The 14,855-nt window shown below is 42.5% G+C and overlaps 1 protein-coding gene across 1 annotated transcript in view; it reads right to left on the bottom strand.

Moving 5' to 3' along the window:
• Window positions 1-459: 459 nt before the first annotated feature.
• Window positions 460-14,855, bottom strand: part of LOC134639737 (homeobox protein Meis1) — an 82,300-nt gene continuing 67,904 nt past the window's right edge. Inside the window, exons 10-13 of the mRNA XM_063491113.1 lie at window positions 8,936-8,994; window positions 7,018-7,107; window positions 6,278-6,375; window positions 460-1,414 (exon numbers count right to left, since the gene is read on the bottom strand). Coding sequence (XP_063347183.1) covers window positions 6,317-6,375; window positions 7,018-7,107; window positions 8,936-8,994 — 208 coding nt within the window. The 3' untranslated portion in view covers window positions 460-1,414; window positions 6,278-6,316. The remainder of the gene's footprint in view (window positions 1,415-6,277; window positions 6,376-7,017; window positions 7,108-8,935; window positions 8,995-14,855) is intronic.

The raw sequence follows: 14,855 nt of genomic DNA, 5'->3' as shown, positions 1-14,855 counted from the left end.
TTGTGAGCATAAACAGGAGTTGTGTGTCATGTCTGTTCCCCATCTTTACAATTACACTGTTTCTTTATAAAACAAACCAAAAAAAAAAAAAGCATAGTGGCAACCAGATTAAAAAGCTTGTTTGTCCAAAATGTTAGCTACTAGAAATTTTGTGTAGCTCGAGTTCACTGAGGTTGGATATTAAATGAGCTTGATTACCCCAAACATCAGAATTTTTTTTTTATACCAATAAAAACCGTCCACCAGTAGAGGAGGATATAATAAATTGATATGAAAATAATAATAATAATTTAAAAAAAAAGATGGAGTGACAAGGTGTAGACAATGTAACATAAATACAATTAGCTGCACCAGCTTTTGCTGTGTGTTCCATGAAAGGGCTGTGTGTCCTATGCAGAGGAAAAAAGATCTCAATCAGTATTGTACTCCAAGCAATCCAAATAAAGGCCCTTCAAGAAATGACGGATTGATCGAATTGTTCATTTATTTACTTTTTGCTTTTAAAAATGCAGTGTGATTGAGTAGGGAGAGGGGACAGGAGGTCAAATTTGATGGAGAGACGGCGCTCACACACAGTGTGGAAAAGAAACAGAAAAAAACAGAAAAAAAAAGAGAAAAAAGTTCACATCCTTTTTTAAAAAAATCTATTAGAAACAACATAATATGCAGAACAATACAATAGCATTTACAATACTTAAATTCCCAGTTCTTGTGAGAGTCCAGCGTAATTTTACAACAGTATACAGTATATTTTCTTTCTCCACTTGCTTCCCATACTAGGGGTTGATATAGTTATACTTTTAATTTCATTTCTCTTGCTTTCCCTCCTTCCAGGTTTCAATCCACTATATTATTTAAAGGGCACCTCTTTTGCTTTGTTAGTGTCTTATCAGATACAGACATTGGCTTCTCTTTGGTCCAATTCCATCGTCCCAAAGAGTGGAGTGCTCCTCACAGGAAGTCTCTTTTGTTTGCCAAAGAGTCAAGACTAAATCAACAGGTGCCACATTCACCAAGGGTACAGGCAAATAGCCCAGCATGTCTTGTGGGTCATGTATGTTTGCAATCACAATCACTTTAATGGAGGAATCCATGTTAACTGGGTGGGCAGCAGCAGGGTGGGCGAGGTCTGGTGCCCTCCAGAGAAGAAGCAGGAGTCTGTCAGGACAGGGGTTCATCTGACTGGAGTGAAGTTTGGTTTTCTATGTATCACCTTTGCTAGATATATAGACGAGGATTGTTGGCAGTCATGGAAGTTCCCATGCTGCAAATACCAGCCAAATAAAATGTGTTGGATCTTGGAGGTGAACAGAGGGATTGCCATTTGTTGTCCCCATCAGGAAGTCCGGAAGTCCCCCTCCATAGCTCTATAGGCCTCTGTGAGACACAAGATCCCCTGGTTTGCCCTGCGCGTCTATGGAAAGAGAAGATGAAAATGGTTAATGGTTTTCCACTAAAAAATACACAGTCTTTTGTATAAAGTTTTTTTTTTTTTTTTTTTAAAAACTCCACTATATTTGGAAATGTTAGGTCATAAAAATATTAAGACTGGAGCGAGTTAGCATACTGCCTGCACCACATGGGCAGAAAATATTTAACTACAAAATATATGAAATTGACATTAACTGTTCATTTAATACAACACTGGATCACATGATACTTGCTCTCACGTTACACTTATAGTATGTGAACACTGAAACAGTATAGTATGTCGCAACTACTGCAAACTCAACATAGTGTTAATCTGGGTCAAAAAAAAAAGACCAAACTGTGGCCTTCACTGACACTGTGTGGCTGTATGAGTGAGAGGGAGAGCATTGGAAGGTTTAGTGAGTTAATCCTACACCAGCAGTAATGCTTCTTTAACAGTAGGAGAGGACTTAGAAACCAAACACACATAATCGACTTGAAGTGATACCAAGGCCTGTGCTTAGCATTTCCTGGATAATCTCTTTAACTGGACTCTGAGAAAACTTAAAATTACCTTTTGATTGTTCGCCAGTCAACATTTGATTAATGATGACTACATAAGACTATTTCAGGTCAGTACTAACATGGCATGCAGTTTAATCTTGCTTTAAAGTGTAATATGCCTGGACAAGACTTGTTTGCGTCACATATTAACCAAAACAACTTAAACTGGTGCAACCTGCTGCACGCCATCAAACCTGCTCATACAATACAAAAACTATGTAAAGAAAACCATCTTTACCGGCACCTCTCACTGCATTCCTCTCTTTAAAGCCAACAAAAGCAGTAATCTATCTTTGCAAGTGGAAAGTCACCATTGAGGATCTGCGGCCATTGTAGTCAAAAACCAAAGGAGAGGTGAGGCTCGCAGTCGCCTGTCACCTGAGTATGCCCCGGGCCTGTCCACGTGTTCACCACACAAATAAGAGGACCACTACAGATGACACAAAGGAAGGCAGGGAAAAGGACAAGGAGGTGCAGCGGGAGTAGGACAATAGAGAAGTGAACGCAAGGGCCCTCGATTGTTATTCCCCTCATACATCATTTTTCACCTGAAGAGAAAAGGCGCCACTTGCGTAAGGGAAAGGTGAGCTATTATGTTAGCTGTGTTAGATTCATTTACCTAGTTTTCAAGGGAGGGGGTGGTAGGGGTTATTCAGCCAGTGGCATCCAGCCTGTAACCTTTCTATTTTGAAACATAACCTGTGGCACTACCATAAATCAAACTATTATGGATGCGACTTTAAAAGCAGCACAGGCCAGTGTTAAGGAAATGATCTATGAAATTTCCATAACATTAAATATCTAAGATGCAGTTTTTGGAAAAGGGTAGTAGAAATCAGAAAGCATACTGTATGTGTAATAACCACAGGACAACAATCCATTCATCTGTTGATTCTCGCCCTTAGTTTGTTTGGCTTTCTTACAGTTTCTCCCCCTGGTTAACAAGATTGTCCTCATTACTGCGGTAAATACATGTCAAGGGTCTAATAAATGGTATGCGTGCTTGAGAGAGAGCACACATTGCTAATAAGGTTTTTCAGTTAATAAGCCAATCAATACATTGAGCTGTAACCCTCATTTCTTAGCCTCTGAGAAGGATTCCAGAGGGGCCAAATCAACAGTGACACACATTCACATGGACAATACAAGGGTGCGCAAAATCCCCATTGGGACCTGTTTTTTTTCCCCCCAGTGTTCGTTTATAGTAAAAGTTCATCCAGCAGAAAAATAAGTTTAGGGTGGGGTGGAGGGGGTGACAGTGGGAAGGTTTGTGGTAGTTGATGGGATGAGGGAAGGGATCTTGACCTCTGCGTAGAAGGTTAACAAATTTGTGCTTAATGATTGGAGCAATGAATCCTGGGACAAAGGGTCTCCAGCCGAGACTGGCAGCAAAGGGGTTACAGACAGCGTTCACTCAAGCATTCTGCCCGACATTTTGGGAAAAGCTCCAAGTGGGCAGGCCCAGAAAAATTCCATACGCTCTGTGCTATAATTAATTGTCATGAAACTAAAAATTACAGTTTTCCGGGGCCACTCCTGGCTAATTTTGTGGAAGAGAAAAAGCAAGGGGGAGGAAGAAGGGAAAGGGGGTAAGGGTCATCTGAGAGTCACTCTTGTCACTATCAAAGGCTCAGTTCACTTCTGCTTCAGTTGCTGGGCTTCATCTCTGCTGACAGGTGTATTGTTTCGCAAGGGGATAGAAGCTCTGTAATCATCATTGGGTGGAAAGCATAATGCTCTTCACTAAGCAGGACTAATTGGCTTTAGTTTTAACTAATGTTGCAATGTGACTGCTAGGCACACCTTCTGTATCAAGGCTCAGCACTCCTCAGCACAATAACCGCTCAATTTAGCCCCGCGGAAACAAAATCTCAACTCTGCTAATGAAAATTGCTTATAAAATATAATGAACCTGTGCTCTCTTAATCAAATAAGATAACCGTTCCCCCCCCCCTCATGTAATAACCTATTAATTTAATTGGTCATGAAAGAATATAACACATCACTTACATTTAATTGACCTAGAAAGGAAAATAGCAATATTTGACAGAGACAAGCTAGAAGCTAGTAATGGCTAGCTGATGAAGCTGTAAAGAAACGTTCCGTTTGTGAAGAAAAGTAGAAATATTTCTGTCACCATCCCTCTCGCATCTACTCTCTTCTTCCCTCCCTCATTCCTTCCTTCCTCCCTTCACTCCCTCTACCCCTCCCCTCTTTTCATTTACTCTTTTCTCTCTCGCCATCTCTTTATTTGCCCCTCCCTCTTTCTGCCTACCCCTCTTTCTCCCTCTTTTTTTCCTTCCTCTGTCTACTCGTCTTCTATGTGCTTTGCCTGTCTCGCGGAGGATTCCTCTGGTGGCCCAATTACGAGATTCAGCAGGCAAATTGAGGCTGTTTAAAGCAAGGTCTGCTGGGAAGGCTAGCAGCTGCTTGAAAGAGGCTGCTTGGACACAGAGAACCAGCCCTGATGTTTACACACATGCACATAAACAGACACACATGTCTCATTCTGAGGCATACTCTTTCTATTACAGTGTCTTCCAGCTTTTCAAACCTGGAATATGCCATTTGACGCAAGAATGTCTGCTATTGTTTCAGTTGTGGACATTTGTGACAGAAACAAGGGTGATATATTTTCACTATAGCACACACATGCACACGCGTTGTGTGGAGGGTTAATGGTCTCTATTTTTGTAAACTGAATAAGTCAGATCCATTGGTCACACCTCTAGTGATGGCATATTTAATTTGGATCTAGTCAATTAGGCCCAGCTAAGCTCCATACCCTGCTGGCTACCTCCTCCATTTTTGCACTAGTTTGTGTCCCCTCCCTGTGCCAGGAGTAATCCTATTACCATACACACACATGCACATACATGCACACAGTTATAAACACCCACATTCAGCACATGTATGTATTTCACAATGTTTGTGTATAGTATCCATGTAGCCACAAAGGCTGGCACACACAGGTACGCGCACATATGGCGTACAAACGGGCTAATTCGTACACATACACACATATAACAGTGATGTTTACTACGATTGGACCCATAGCCACTTTATACACATTGTGCACTGTGACAACACCAAGCCTGTATACATCCAGAATTATGTGGGAGTCTGTTTGGCCCTGGGGCGAAAGAGAGAAGGAAGGAAAGAGAGGGAAGGAAAGAGAAGGGGGATTGGGGGGGAGGGGGGTGAGAGAAAGAGAAAGAAAGGGAGAGAGAGAGCAAGAGAATTAGAGAGAAACAGAGAAAAAGGTAATGTGTGAAAGAGATGGAGGAGCAAAATTGACAGTGAGAAAAACCACAAAGAGGGAGTGAGACAGAGCAAGCATTAGAAAGACAGAGGGAAGGGAAGGGTTGGGTTGGGGGTGGGGGTGGCACGGGGGGGTGTGGGGGGCTCCTCTAGCTGGTTAGTGTGTGTATTAATGTGGCTCATGCATCAACAGCAACCCGGCAGATTTATGACACTTAAGGGGCGCTCACTTCTCGCTCTCTTTCTCTCTCCCTCTCCTTGCACCACAACTGCTTACATTTTTGCCAATCAGTCTGTTGCCATAGCAACGTCGTACCTGCCCCCCAATTTCCCCCACCCCATCGCCCCACCAACTCCCTGTCCCAACCCATCCCCGCCTTCCTTCCTCCTCATCACCCCTCTCTCCTCCTCTCTGCCCCATGTTTAATAAAAAAAAAAAAATGTGGACAAAATAGTTCATATAGAATGGATTTTTTGTAATTATCATCAGTGAATATTGCATGACAGCTTTTCACCTGCCTTCCTTTCTCTCATTCTTTTTTTCCCCCTTAAACCTTCTTCTCTTATCTCCCCTGCCTGACATATAAAAAAAAGAGGTCTTGTAGCTTTTGGATATGTGAGAAAGTGAAGCAGCTACACACACATGCACAGGCATTACATACACAAAGAGTTACAAGGTTGTGATCAAAGGCTCTTATCACCAGACCAAGGGGTGGGAGCGTTAGACAGAGAGTAACAGAGAAAAATCAGCCTGGGAAGAAAAGGAGTCTGTTTGTAACAAAAACCCATTTGCTTAAAAAAAAAAAAAGCCTAAATATATCAGTGACCTATGACATCTCACAGACACTCCCATTGTACTTATATTTTTGTAATTATCTTGTGGGAGAATATTTCTACAAGATGAACATCTTACTGTAAATTGCACCCTCCATACTTCCTCGTGGTGAACTGTATTTTAATAATATACTCCAAGTCCAAAAAAGTCTTGGGCAAGAAAGCCTGTGTGTTTGTGTGTGTGTGACAAAGTGAGCATATTACTTACATCCCCCTGTGTGTTGTGATTGGTCGCACTGGAGTAGGGCTACATGTAGTGCCACTGACCTTCCATGCCCATGTTCATGCCCATTCCACCCATTGGTCCTAAGAAACACAGAGATGAGTTGTTAATTCTTTATTTATTTAATCCAAGTGTAACTAGGAAATGGTTTGCAGACACTGAGCGAAATAATATGATGGTTTAACTGTGACAGACAACATGCTGGATCTGCCATGGTGAGGTGTGTGAAGGTGATGGGGAGGGGTGAGGGGTGGTTAAGTAGCCTGGCAGTTTATCCAAACCTGCTGACTTTGAGTGGAGGGTGAGATAGGGTTAGGGACTTGGGAGAATCCCAGAAAACAGGGGATAGAGGAGGAGGAGAGGAGCTTAAGGACAAACTCTGGGATTAAACCTGATGGCGTGAGAGAGAGGGACTGTGTGAGAAGGAGTGGGAGTGAGGAAGGAGATGGTTGTGTAATGTGATTGACCACACCTGTTCTGGTGTATTCGGGGAGGGCTAGATAACAGTGTGTTTGTGTATGTAGTGCGTGTATCCTCATTCTGGTGTAGGAGCATTGCACAGCATTAACTTAAAATACTAAACAGCAAACAGAGACAAAAAAAAGTAAAGAATGACGCTGGTAACATAAGAATCGAGAAGACAAAGCAAGAAGATGAGCTGAGAAAGGAAAGATGGGAAGAGCAAGAGAGGAAAGAAAGGGACAGACACGCAGCGCAAGCCTTACCAGGTGGTCTGATTCCCATGTGCTGCTGGCCGTCCATGACGAAACCCCCCATCGGCTGGCCATCTGGATTGTAGGGAGCTCCTTGACTTACTGTGGATGGAAGAGAAGACAGGGAGGAAGGGAACAGAGTGGTCAATTAGTGCTTTTAATTAAGGCTCAGTGGCCGAGGCAGGATCATCTGTTGACTGGTGCACGCACGGGAAGCCGCCGTTGTCTTTCAACGTCATTCTGCTCCATGTCTCTGCAACCGAGTCTCCACTGTAAGCCCCTGGTAGACTTTAATACGTCTAAATGTTCTAAAAGGGATTGGACTGGGTGTTTAGCGCACATATGCAAGGACTGTTGTTTCAAGACTAGATTTAGACCATCTGGAAGAGTTGAGGAGCTGCTTTTATAGACTGACTAATTACGAACCAATGTAACATATTAGCATGACTCAACTGGGCTAGTGCAAATAAAAATTACTCTTAAATTTTAGGCCATAACATACGGTTGTTTGCACTTTGCTCTCTGGGGGTATCACAGGGATCGTCTATAAGTTTGTTTTTGTGCATTTGATGTTTACATTCATAACATGGGAATAACTTTAATTTCTAGTATGTTATATTATATATTTATGGAAAATTCAGACTGATATATTTGGCGTGTTTGGAAACTGGTATCTTCACTGGAATTTTAGTAGTCAAAGTTTTGAGAGCTCAAACCAATGGCTAAGTTTTAAGGGGTAGAACATTTGTGGTTAGGAACTGTGGAATCCAGGAAAGACCTGAAAATACTGCCGGTGATTTTTAATACTAAAGTACTGAACAGTTTAGACTCAAAGGTCTCAAACTAATTTTGACACTTAACACTGCAATGTTTGCAGTGCATTGTTACTGTGCACACACATTTAAAGAACGAAAAAGCGCTCTAATCAGTTTTCCTTTGGAACAATAGAAAGTCATTCTTGCTGAATAATGCCCAAATATTGCCTCTGCCTAGGGAGGAATGACAAGTGAAACCTGATAGGGTTCCTACTTTTTGCTCACTTCTATTGTCCCGGTTTCATAGAAATCCACTTACCTTCGATTTAGCCTGTTTGGGGGTCAGTCAAGCAAAAGCAAGACCTCGGCCCCGCTGAATGTCTTTGAACTTTACTGCGCCCCTAATGCCACCCTGACCTTTGACCCCTATTACAGGTAATAAAGTTTACGGCAGCCCAAACCAAGCCATGCACCAGAGGAATCGCTCACTCACTCCCCTCGCTCCCTGGACCAGCCACAAATAGGGTAGAGGGAGGGTGTTGAGAGGAGCGAGAGGGGTGTGTGTGTGTGTGTGTGTGTGTGTGTGTGTGTGTGTGTGTGTGTGTGTGTGTGTGTGTGTGTGTGTGTGGGTAAAAACAGGTCTGGAGCCAAAAAGCCAAACAACGGTCACCCAAAAAAAGAAAGGGGTGTAGTTGTCTCTCGGTTTGAGCCAGGGAGGAAGGACCGAGTGGGTTTTTTTTTCCTTCCTCAACTCCTTCGGCTCACTGGAAAAAAACAAAAAGTTGGTGGTGGGATGGGTGGGGGGACTGGTTAAGAGCAAGGCTTACCAAGAACACAGCTAGTTTTGTTTGGAGGATAAAAGGAAAAATAAATCCACTCATCATTAACTTGCTTTCAGCCAAATTATATTTTATAATTAATAAATAGCTTTCACTCCAAATGCCATGTCATAGTTGATTAATGATTGCTGTTAATGTTATAACATTTTTGTTTTGATTTTAGTGCTCAGTCACAACAGTGAGGGGGGGGGGGGGGGGGGAGAGCCCCTGGATCTTTTGGACATTCCAGGGTCGGGGCATCAGTCCTGTATTTACCAGATGAGGGGCCTCCGGGTGCATGGAGTGTGGATGGCTTTCGCCTGCGCGACTTGAATACAGTAACTATAGAAGACTTGCCTGCACGGTTTGACTGGTCGATCATGGGCTGCACTATTCTCCTCCTCGCATTAATGAACCTGAAGTAGATGAAGAGCAGGGAGGAAAAGGGCAGAAAAGGAAGAAGGGACAAAGACAGAAACAAAGTTAGTGTATTTTTCAAGACAAGATCAGGCAAAAATGCTGACTAATACCTAGAAAATCTTGGCACACAGCACGAAAACAAACATATTGCCAAATCAGCCTCTCTTTCTTAGCTAACCATAATAATGATATGGAGTAATTACTCTCCCATAAGCATCCCTGATCCCTGGTAAAGCCCCACTAGAGGCACAGCGAAAGTCACATCTTAACAACCTTAATAATCAAGGCAGCTGTCTTTGAAAATGCAGAACTCTACAACTTGTACAAACTTGCACAGCCTCGGCATATACGCAGACATCAGCCTGAACACTGGGGTCTTTGTGGGGCGAGGCTTAGCCGCGATTTTTTTCCCTGCCTCTGAAACATTTTAACCCATCTTGCCTTGTTGGAGATGTTCCACCTCACAACGAGCTGAGATTGCTGACTGTTTAACACACTTGGCTTCGAGTGTAGCAGTGTGGGAAGTATTGCTGACAGAAACATGTCATGTTGCCACCAGTGAGAAGCACTGTTTTGGGTGATACTGTGTTAAGACAGGTGACCGTTTGTTACTCTGTGACAGCAGGAGGTGTATGTGTCTGTGTGTGTGTGTGTCTGTGTGTGTGTGTGTCTGTGTGTGTGTGTGCGCTCACAAGAGCAAAATTTGGTATGTATAGTCTTAGACTAAAATCTTTTATACTTCATTACATCCTACAAAAGCAAGTAGGCCATTTATTGTGTACACACAAACACTGTAACTTACTCACACACTCTTAATCCCTCTCTCACTCCTAAGATTTATTCACATACATTCGCACCCACATACACACTTATAGGTGGCGCTCCGGCCTTGGTCATCTTAAACTCTTGTGAAATGACCCCTTGACCCTCGGTGACCCAAAGGACAGAGGACTCTCGGGGCTTCTGACTTGATTTATGTGTTCCTGCTGTTACCCCACCGGACTCTTCTATTTCATCTCTGAAAGGGGAGCATTCGCTGAACTTTAAGGAAACAATAGTCCTGCTACACTTCTAAAGCTGGAACACAGTGCAGTTAAGAGCTTTGGGAAAGGACAGCACTGGAACAGAAGCAAAACGACACTAGGATGCTGCGTCTGTTAATTAGTGAATGGAAGCCTCTCGACTTATATGTATCCTGCATTATCTTGTAAGGACAGCGCTGTAGGGAAATAAACAAACAGAAGGTGGCAAAGGCAGATACCAAGAGAAAAATAAAATGATTAACAGCCTAATTGCTCCATTATATTTTGCAAGCTGCTTTAGAAAAACTGTTCGCTTTGACAGGGATGCAGGCAGAGCTTCCTATGAAGTGAAATTTTTTTTACATTGAAAAAAGAAAAAAAACAGTTGCGGAGATTCTGTCAACCTTTGAACTTGAAGCTTTGGGGCATTTTTTCTGTATTTGTTACAATAAAGTATACAACCTTGGAATTTCAAGGGGTAGAAAGAAATAGAAGGAGGTAGGGAGGAATGCAAGAATGCACTGACATGGCAGAGAACCATCAAATGAGGGAACGTCTGGAGTTTTATCACCCACCCCCCCTCTCTTCCTCCCCCACTGCCCTGTTTTGTTGGGGGAGATATGAGAGGAGGAGCAAGGGAGAGGGCGAGGAGGGTTGAGGAGGCCTGAGCATTCCTTTAACTTTGCTCTCCTCTCCTCTGCTCTCCAAACCCTTTACAAGGTTAACTGGAGGCCAGTGCAAGCTCACTGTTGATCTCTCCCTCCTCTTGTCATCCATAGCTGTCTTATTGTCACCATTTTTATTCTTTGACTCTTTTCTCTGTTTTCCTCTTCCAACATGGCTTCTGCCTCTTTTAAACATACACTGATGCAACAAAGGAGGATTTTTCGGCAATAGGTGTACACTTCTTAGAAAGTCAGGTATTCATTCCTTGCGCAATAGGGCTTAAGGCATATGTGGACTTCAAACTTGATGTGAAATATGGCAAAAGAATTTATTTACTCTAAGGATTAAACAGGCAATGTGTTAATAAAATAATAATCCTACTCCTACTGCTGCTACTAGACCTACAGGTGATGTTATTATTGCTACTCCTAAAAGAACAACAGTGTCCATGCCTCTCTTTCTTGTATCTGTTTCCTTCTCCAGCTTGCTCCCTTCTTATCATTCCTGCCCTGTATGGTGGAAACTGGCAGCCCACCTCACAGCAACGAATCTACAGTCTAACCCACCAAATCCCCTCCTCCTTTCAAAAACTCTTGCCGGTTTCCTGTCCCTGTCGTCCCTATATCTGAGGCCAGATGCACCATGGGGGCTGGAACAAAGGATAAAATGCTTCTCATAATAGCAGCCAGGGGAACGGAGCGATGGAGAGCGGGAGAATGGAAGGGAAGGAGGAGTGAGAGAATCAGAAAAAAAAAAAAAAAAAGCAAGGGGATCTGGTCTGCAAACCAGACACTCTTGCTGTGACCGTTAATAAGCTGACAGAGAGGAAGACTGGGGGGTTGGTGGGGTTAGGGTGAGGGAGATGGAGAGAAAGGAGGGAAAGGAAGATGGACGAAATAAGAGAGAGAAACACAACTCTGAGAGAGATGGAATGATGGAGAGAGAGAAAAGAAAAAGAGAAACAGAGACGAGAAAAAATGGAGTGGGGCTTCACCTTTTCACGACCCCTGGGTGCTATAGGGCCTGTGTGTTATGGCCTGTTCATTCCCCTGGCTCCCATCACAACACAATGAGCTGCACTATTCAGCTCCACTCAGTACAACAATAGCTGGGCTATTTTGGCGTGACACACCACTGGTGGTACGCCTAAAGTTGGGCAAAGGAAAGAACATGACTTGAAATAAAATTTGTTGGAATCCAACATAGTATGAACACCGTCAGGATGTGAGCTGGATTCACACCAAGAGCACACATGTTTGACATATGCATGCACCCATGACACAGTGGATCAAGACGCATGTCGGCCACGTGTTATGCCAGAGTTGAAGGCACAAAAGTCATTTAAGGAGACAGAGTTTTATTGTTTTTTGGGTTTTTTTTTTCTTTTTTTCTTTTTTGTCGGATCCATTTCTCCTTCTGAGATTGCTAATGTCTGGATTAATTCTCCTACCCCTCTCCCTCCTCCTCTAGAAAGAGTGGAACTGATTGCGACGGCGTCTGCCAAGCCCTTGCTAATGTCCTATTCTCATTACGTGCGACACACACACACATACACAGACATACTGAGCCGAGTCAGCTGCACACAGGTGTACACGAAGCACACGTGAAATGCCCAATTAAAAGCAAGAAATTGTCTTTTTCATCAGCTGCCTTTGTTGCGTGACCAATTAGGGGATAATTTAATAACGAGCAGTGGAAAGATGCAGATTGGATATACAAAAGGTTACTCCACAAGCTCATTGATTTAAATTCATGTGGAGTTCTCAATATCTGTGGCACACATACTCACACATGCATATCTCCTGAGCCAACTACCGATATTATATTAGTAATACGAGACGCACAGAAACACACAAATACGCACATACAGCGCACACATCCACCCCACGTTCTCAACACTCACTTACGCTATTACATTAGTAATCTGAGAGAATTTTGCACACGCGGCCTGGACACATCTCATATTTTTACACCGCTGGATATTTCAGCATCACATACATTCATCAGGATCCAGCGGTGTATTTCTGCGCACGCCGACAGAGGTTTACATGCATATTCAAATCTGACAGCCACTTAAAATAACTCTGCAACCACACATTCCTCTTAGCTGCCAATCAATGTGATTTAGACGCAGTAAAAGAAAGCAAGCTTTGACGGGTAGAATCATGTAGCTTATCATCAGGCTGTCACTGCATGGATACCATTGATTGTCTCCTGCTCCACCACAATTAACGCGTGGCCCATATATCCTTCAGATACACACTGATGGTGTGCGCGCACGCTCTTTCTCTCTCTCATTCAGCCATGTAATGTAAAAAAAATCTCTCTTTTTTTAACTCTTTATTTGTTTGCTCAAAACTTGCTGTTTTTTTTAAAAAAAGTGACTTTAATACATTACTCTTGCTTAATATTATCCAAAATAATAATTGCACATTTTCACACACATAAATTCAGTAACAGTTATCCCAGCCTAAGCCACGCATTTATTTCTGCAGAACTTTATTATCCCATCCTATGTCCCAGAACATCACCATCTTCTTAAGTAATTAGTTATTTTATTATACAGCTCACATATTCTCTTATGCACAGCCGGGGGTGGCAGGGCATTCCCGTGCTTGTACCTGCACTGTATGTGTGTATGTGTGTGAGTATACTGCATGTGGGTGTGCAAGGGAATTACAGTTATGAGTTTTTCCTTTTGTTCTCCTCGGTTGATGACTTAACTCATAAATCACCTCCTTCTCATTTCCCCACACTCTATCTCCATCCCGCCTTCTCTTTCTCTCCTCCTCTGTGTCGTTTTCGGGTCAGATGCTTGGATTAGATGCTTCAGATTAGTTTAAATAAACTATCGGAGCTGCTTGCAAAATGCCTAGTTGCAACACAAACAGTTACAGCATGGGAACAGTTTTAAACAATGAATGCAAGACTAATTCAAATATGACTCAGCTTTATTTGTTGTGTTTACATGACTTTTATATGGACTAATGCCCCTAAATAAGCACAGACGGTACTTAATGAAGGGTGAATTTCATTAATCCCCAGAGTAGTGGCACAGGTTAAGATTAATATTTACCCAAACTTGGTAAAGTTCATTGAGGAAAATTGTCTTATTAAAAATTTGCAGAAAAAAAGGTAAAAAAAAAAACTATTTAATAATTACAATTGTATTATTTTTGTACTTGTGATGCCTTAAAATAATGTTTCCTTGTAGGAATAGTGACATATTCACAAAGCAGTGATGCATTTAGGATCATCGTGTTGTTTTCTCTCTTATCCCATCAGTCTTGCAGTCATCTCAGCTGCATCTGAGACCACTTGCAGGGAACCGGGACTGGTGCAGTTTATCTTGGGAAGTAAGGTTTTTGAGCTAAAATCTAGACTGTGCCAAAAGGAAAAAAGGGTACTGCAACTATCTATGTGTAAGCCTTATATTGTGCAAAATAACTGGATTCGTCTTAATTGTCTGTGCAGCTTTCAGCAAGTACAAACACTCACATGAGTACAAACAGTTAATGCATAGCAATACTTGCCCTGCATGTGCCCACTTGCCAGTTCAAAGCACCGTTGTCTTATTTGCACCATTTTTCCTAATGCTGCTCAGACAGATCAACCAGCAAAATATACCTATGACAACCTGCAGCCAGATGACGACATGTGTATTTCATTTAAATGCCCAAACTGAAGAGGAAAACAACAGCGGCACATCACTGCTGGCGAGCAGAAATGTTAATGCAGACCCTTCAGAAAACACAGTCAAAGCACCTCTGTGTGGTGGCATGAACTACCAACAAGATGAGAGACCCACAAACAAAAATGCACAGGTGTCCAAACTGAATAATGCTGCTAAGACAATGTGGGCCAAGCAGAGGGGCAAAACTCTGGGATGCTGTCACTCAGTATGCTACATGTGCAGCAAGCATTTTGTCACTGATAATTCAAATATCCATAGGTCCCTATTAGGCTACTCCATTTCTTTAAGTTAAGCTAAAACAGCATGCACCTGGTATTGTAGTGGATTGTGCATCATTCAGAGAACTCTGAAAAGCTAAAACATTGCAACCACCTAACTACAGCAGTTTGCAAACAAATAGCTAATATTAGCTTTCTAATGTTCCTTACATTTGGAAAGCAAAAGGTGTTTTTGGATTTCGAGACCTGCGTTGCTT

The sequence above is a fragment of the Pelmatolapia mariae genome, linkage group LG13 (assembly GCF_036321145.2).
Source record: "Pelmatolapia mariae isolate MD_Pm_ZW linkage group LG13, Pm_UMD_F_2, whole genome shotgun sequence".
NCBI lineage: Eukaryota > Metazoa > Chordata > Actinopteri > Cichliformes > Cichlidae > Pelmatolapia > Pelmatolapia mariae.
The sequence above is the reverse complement of the archived record's forward strand: the minus strand, read 5'-3'. Positions and strand labels throughout refer to the sequence as shown.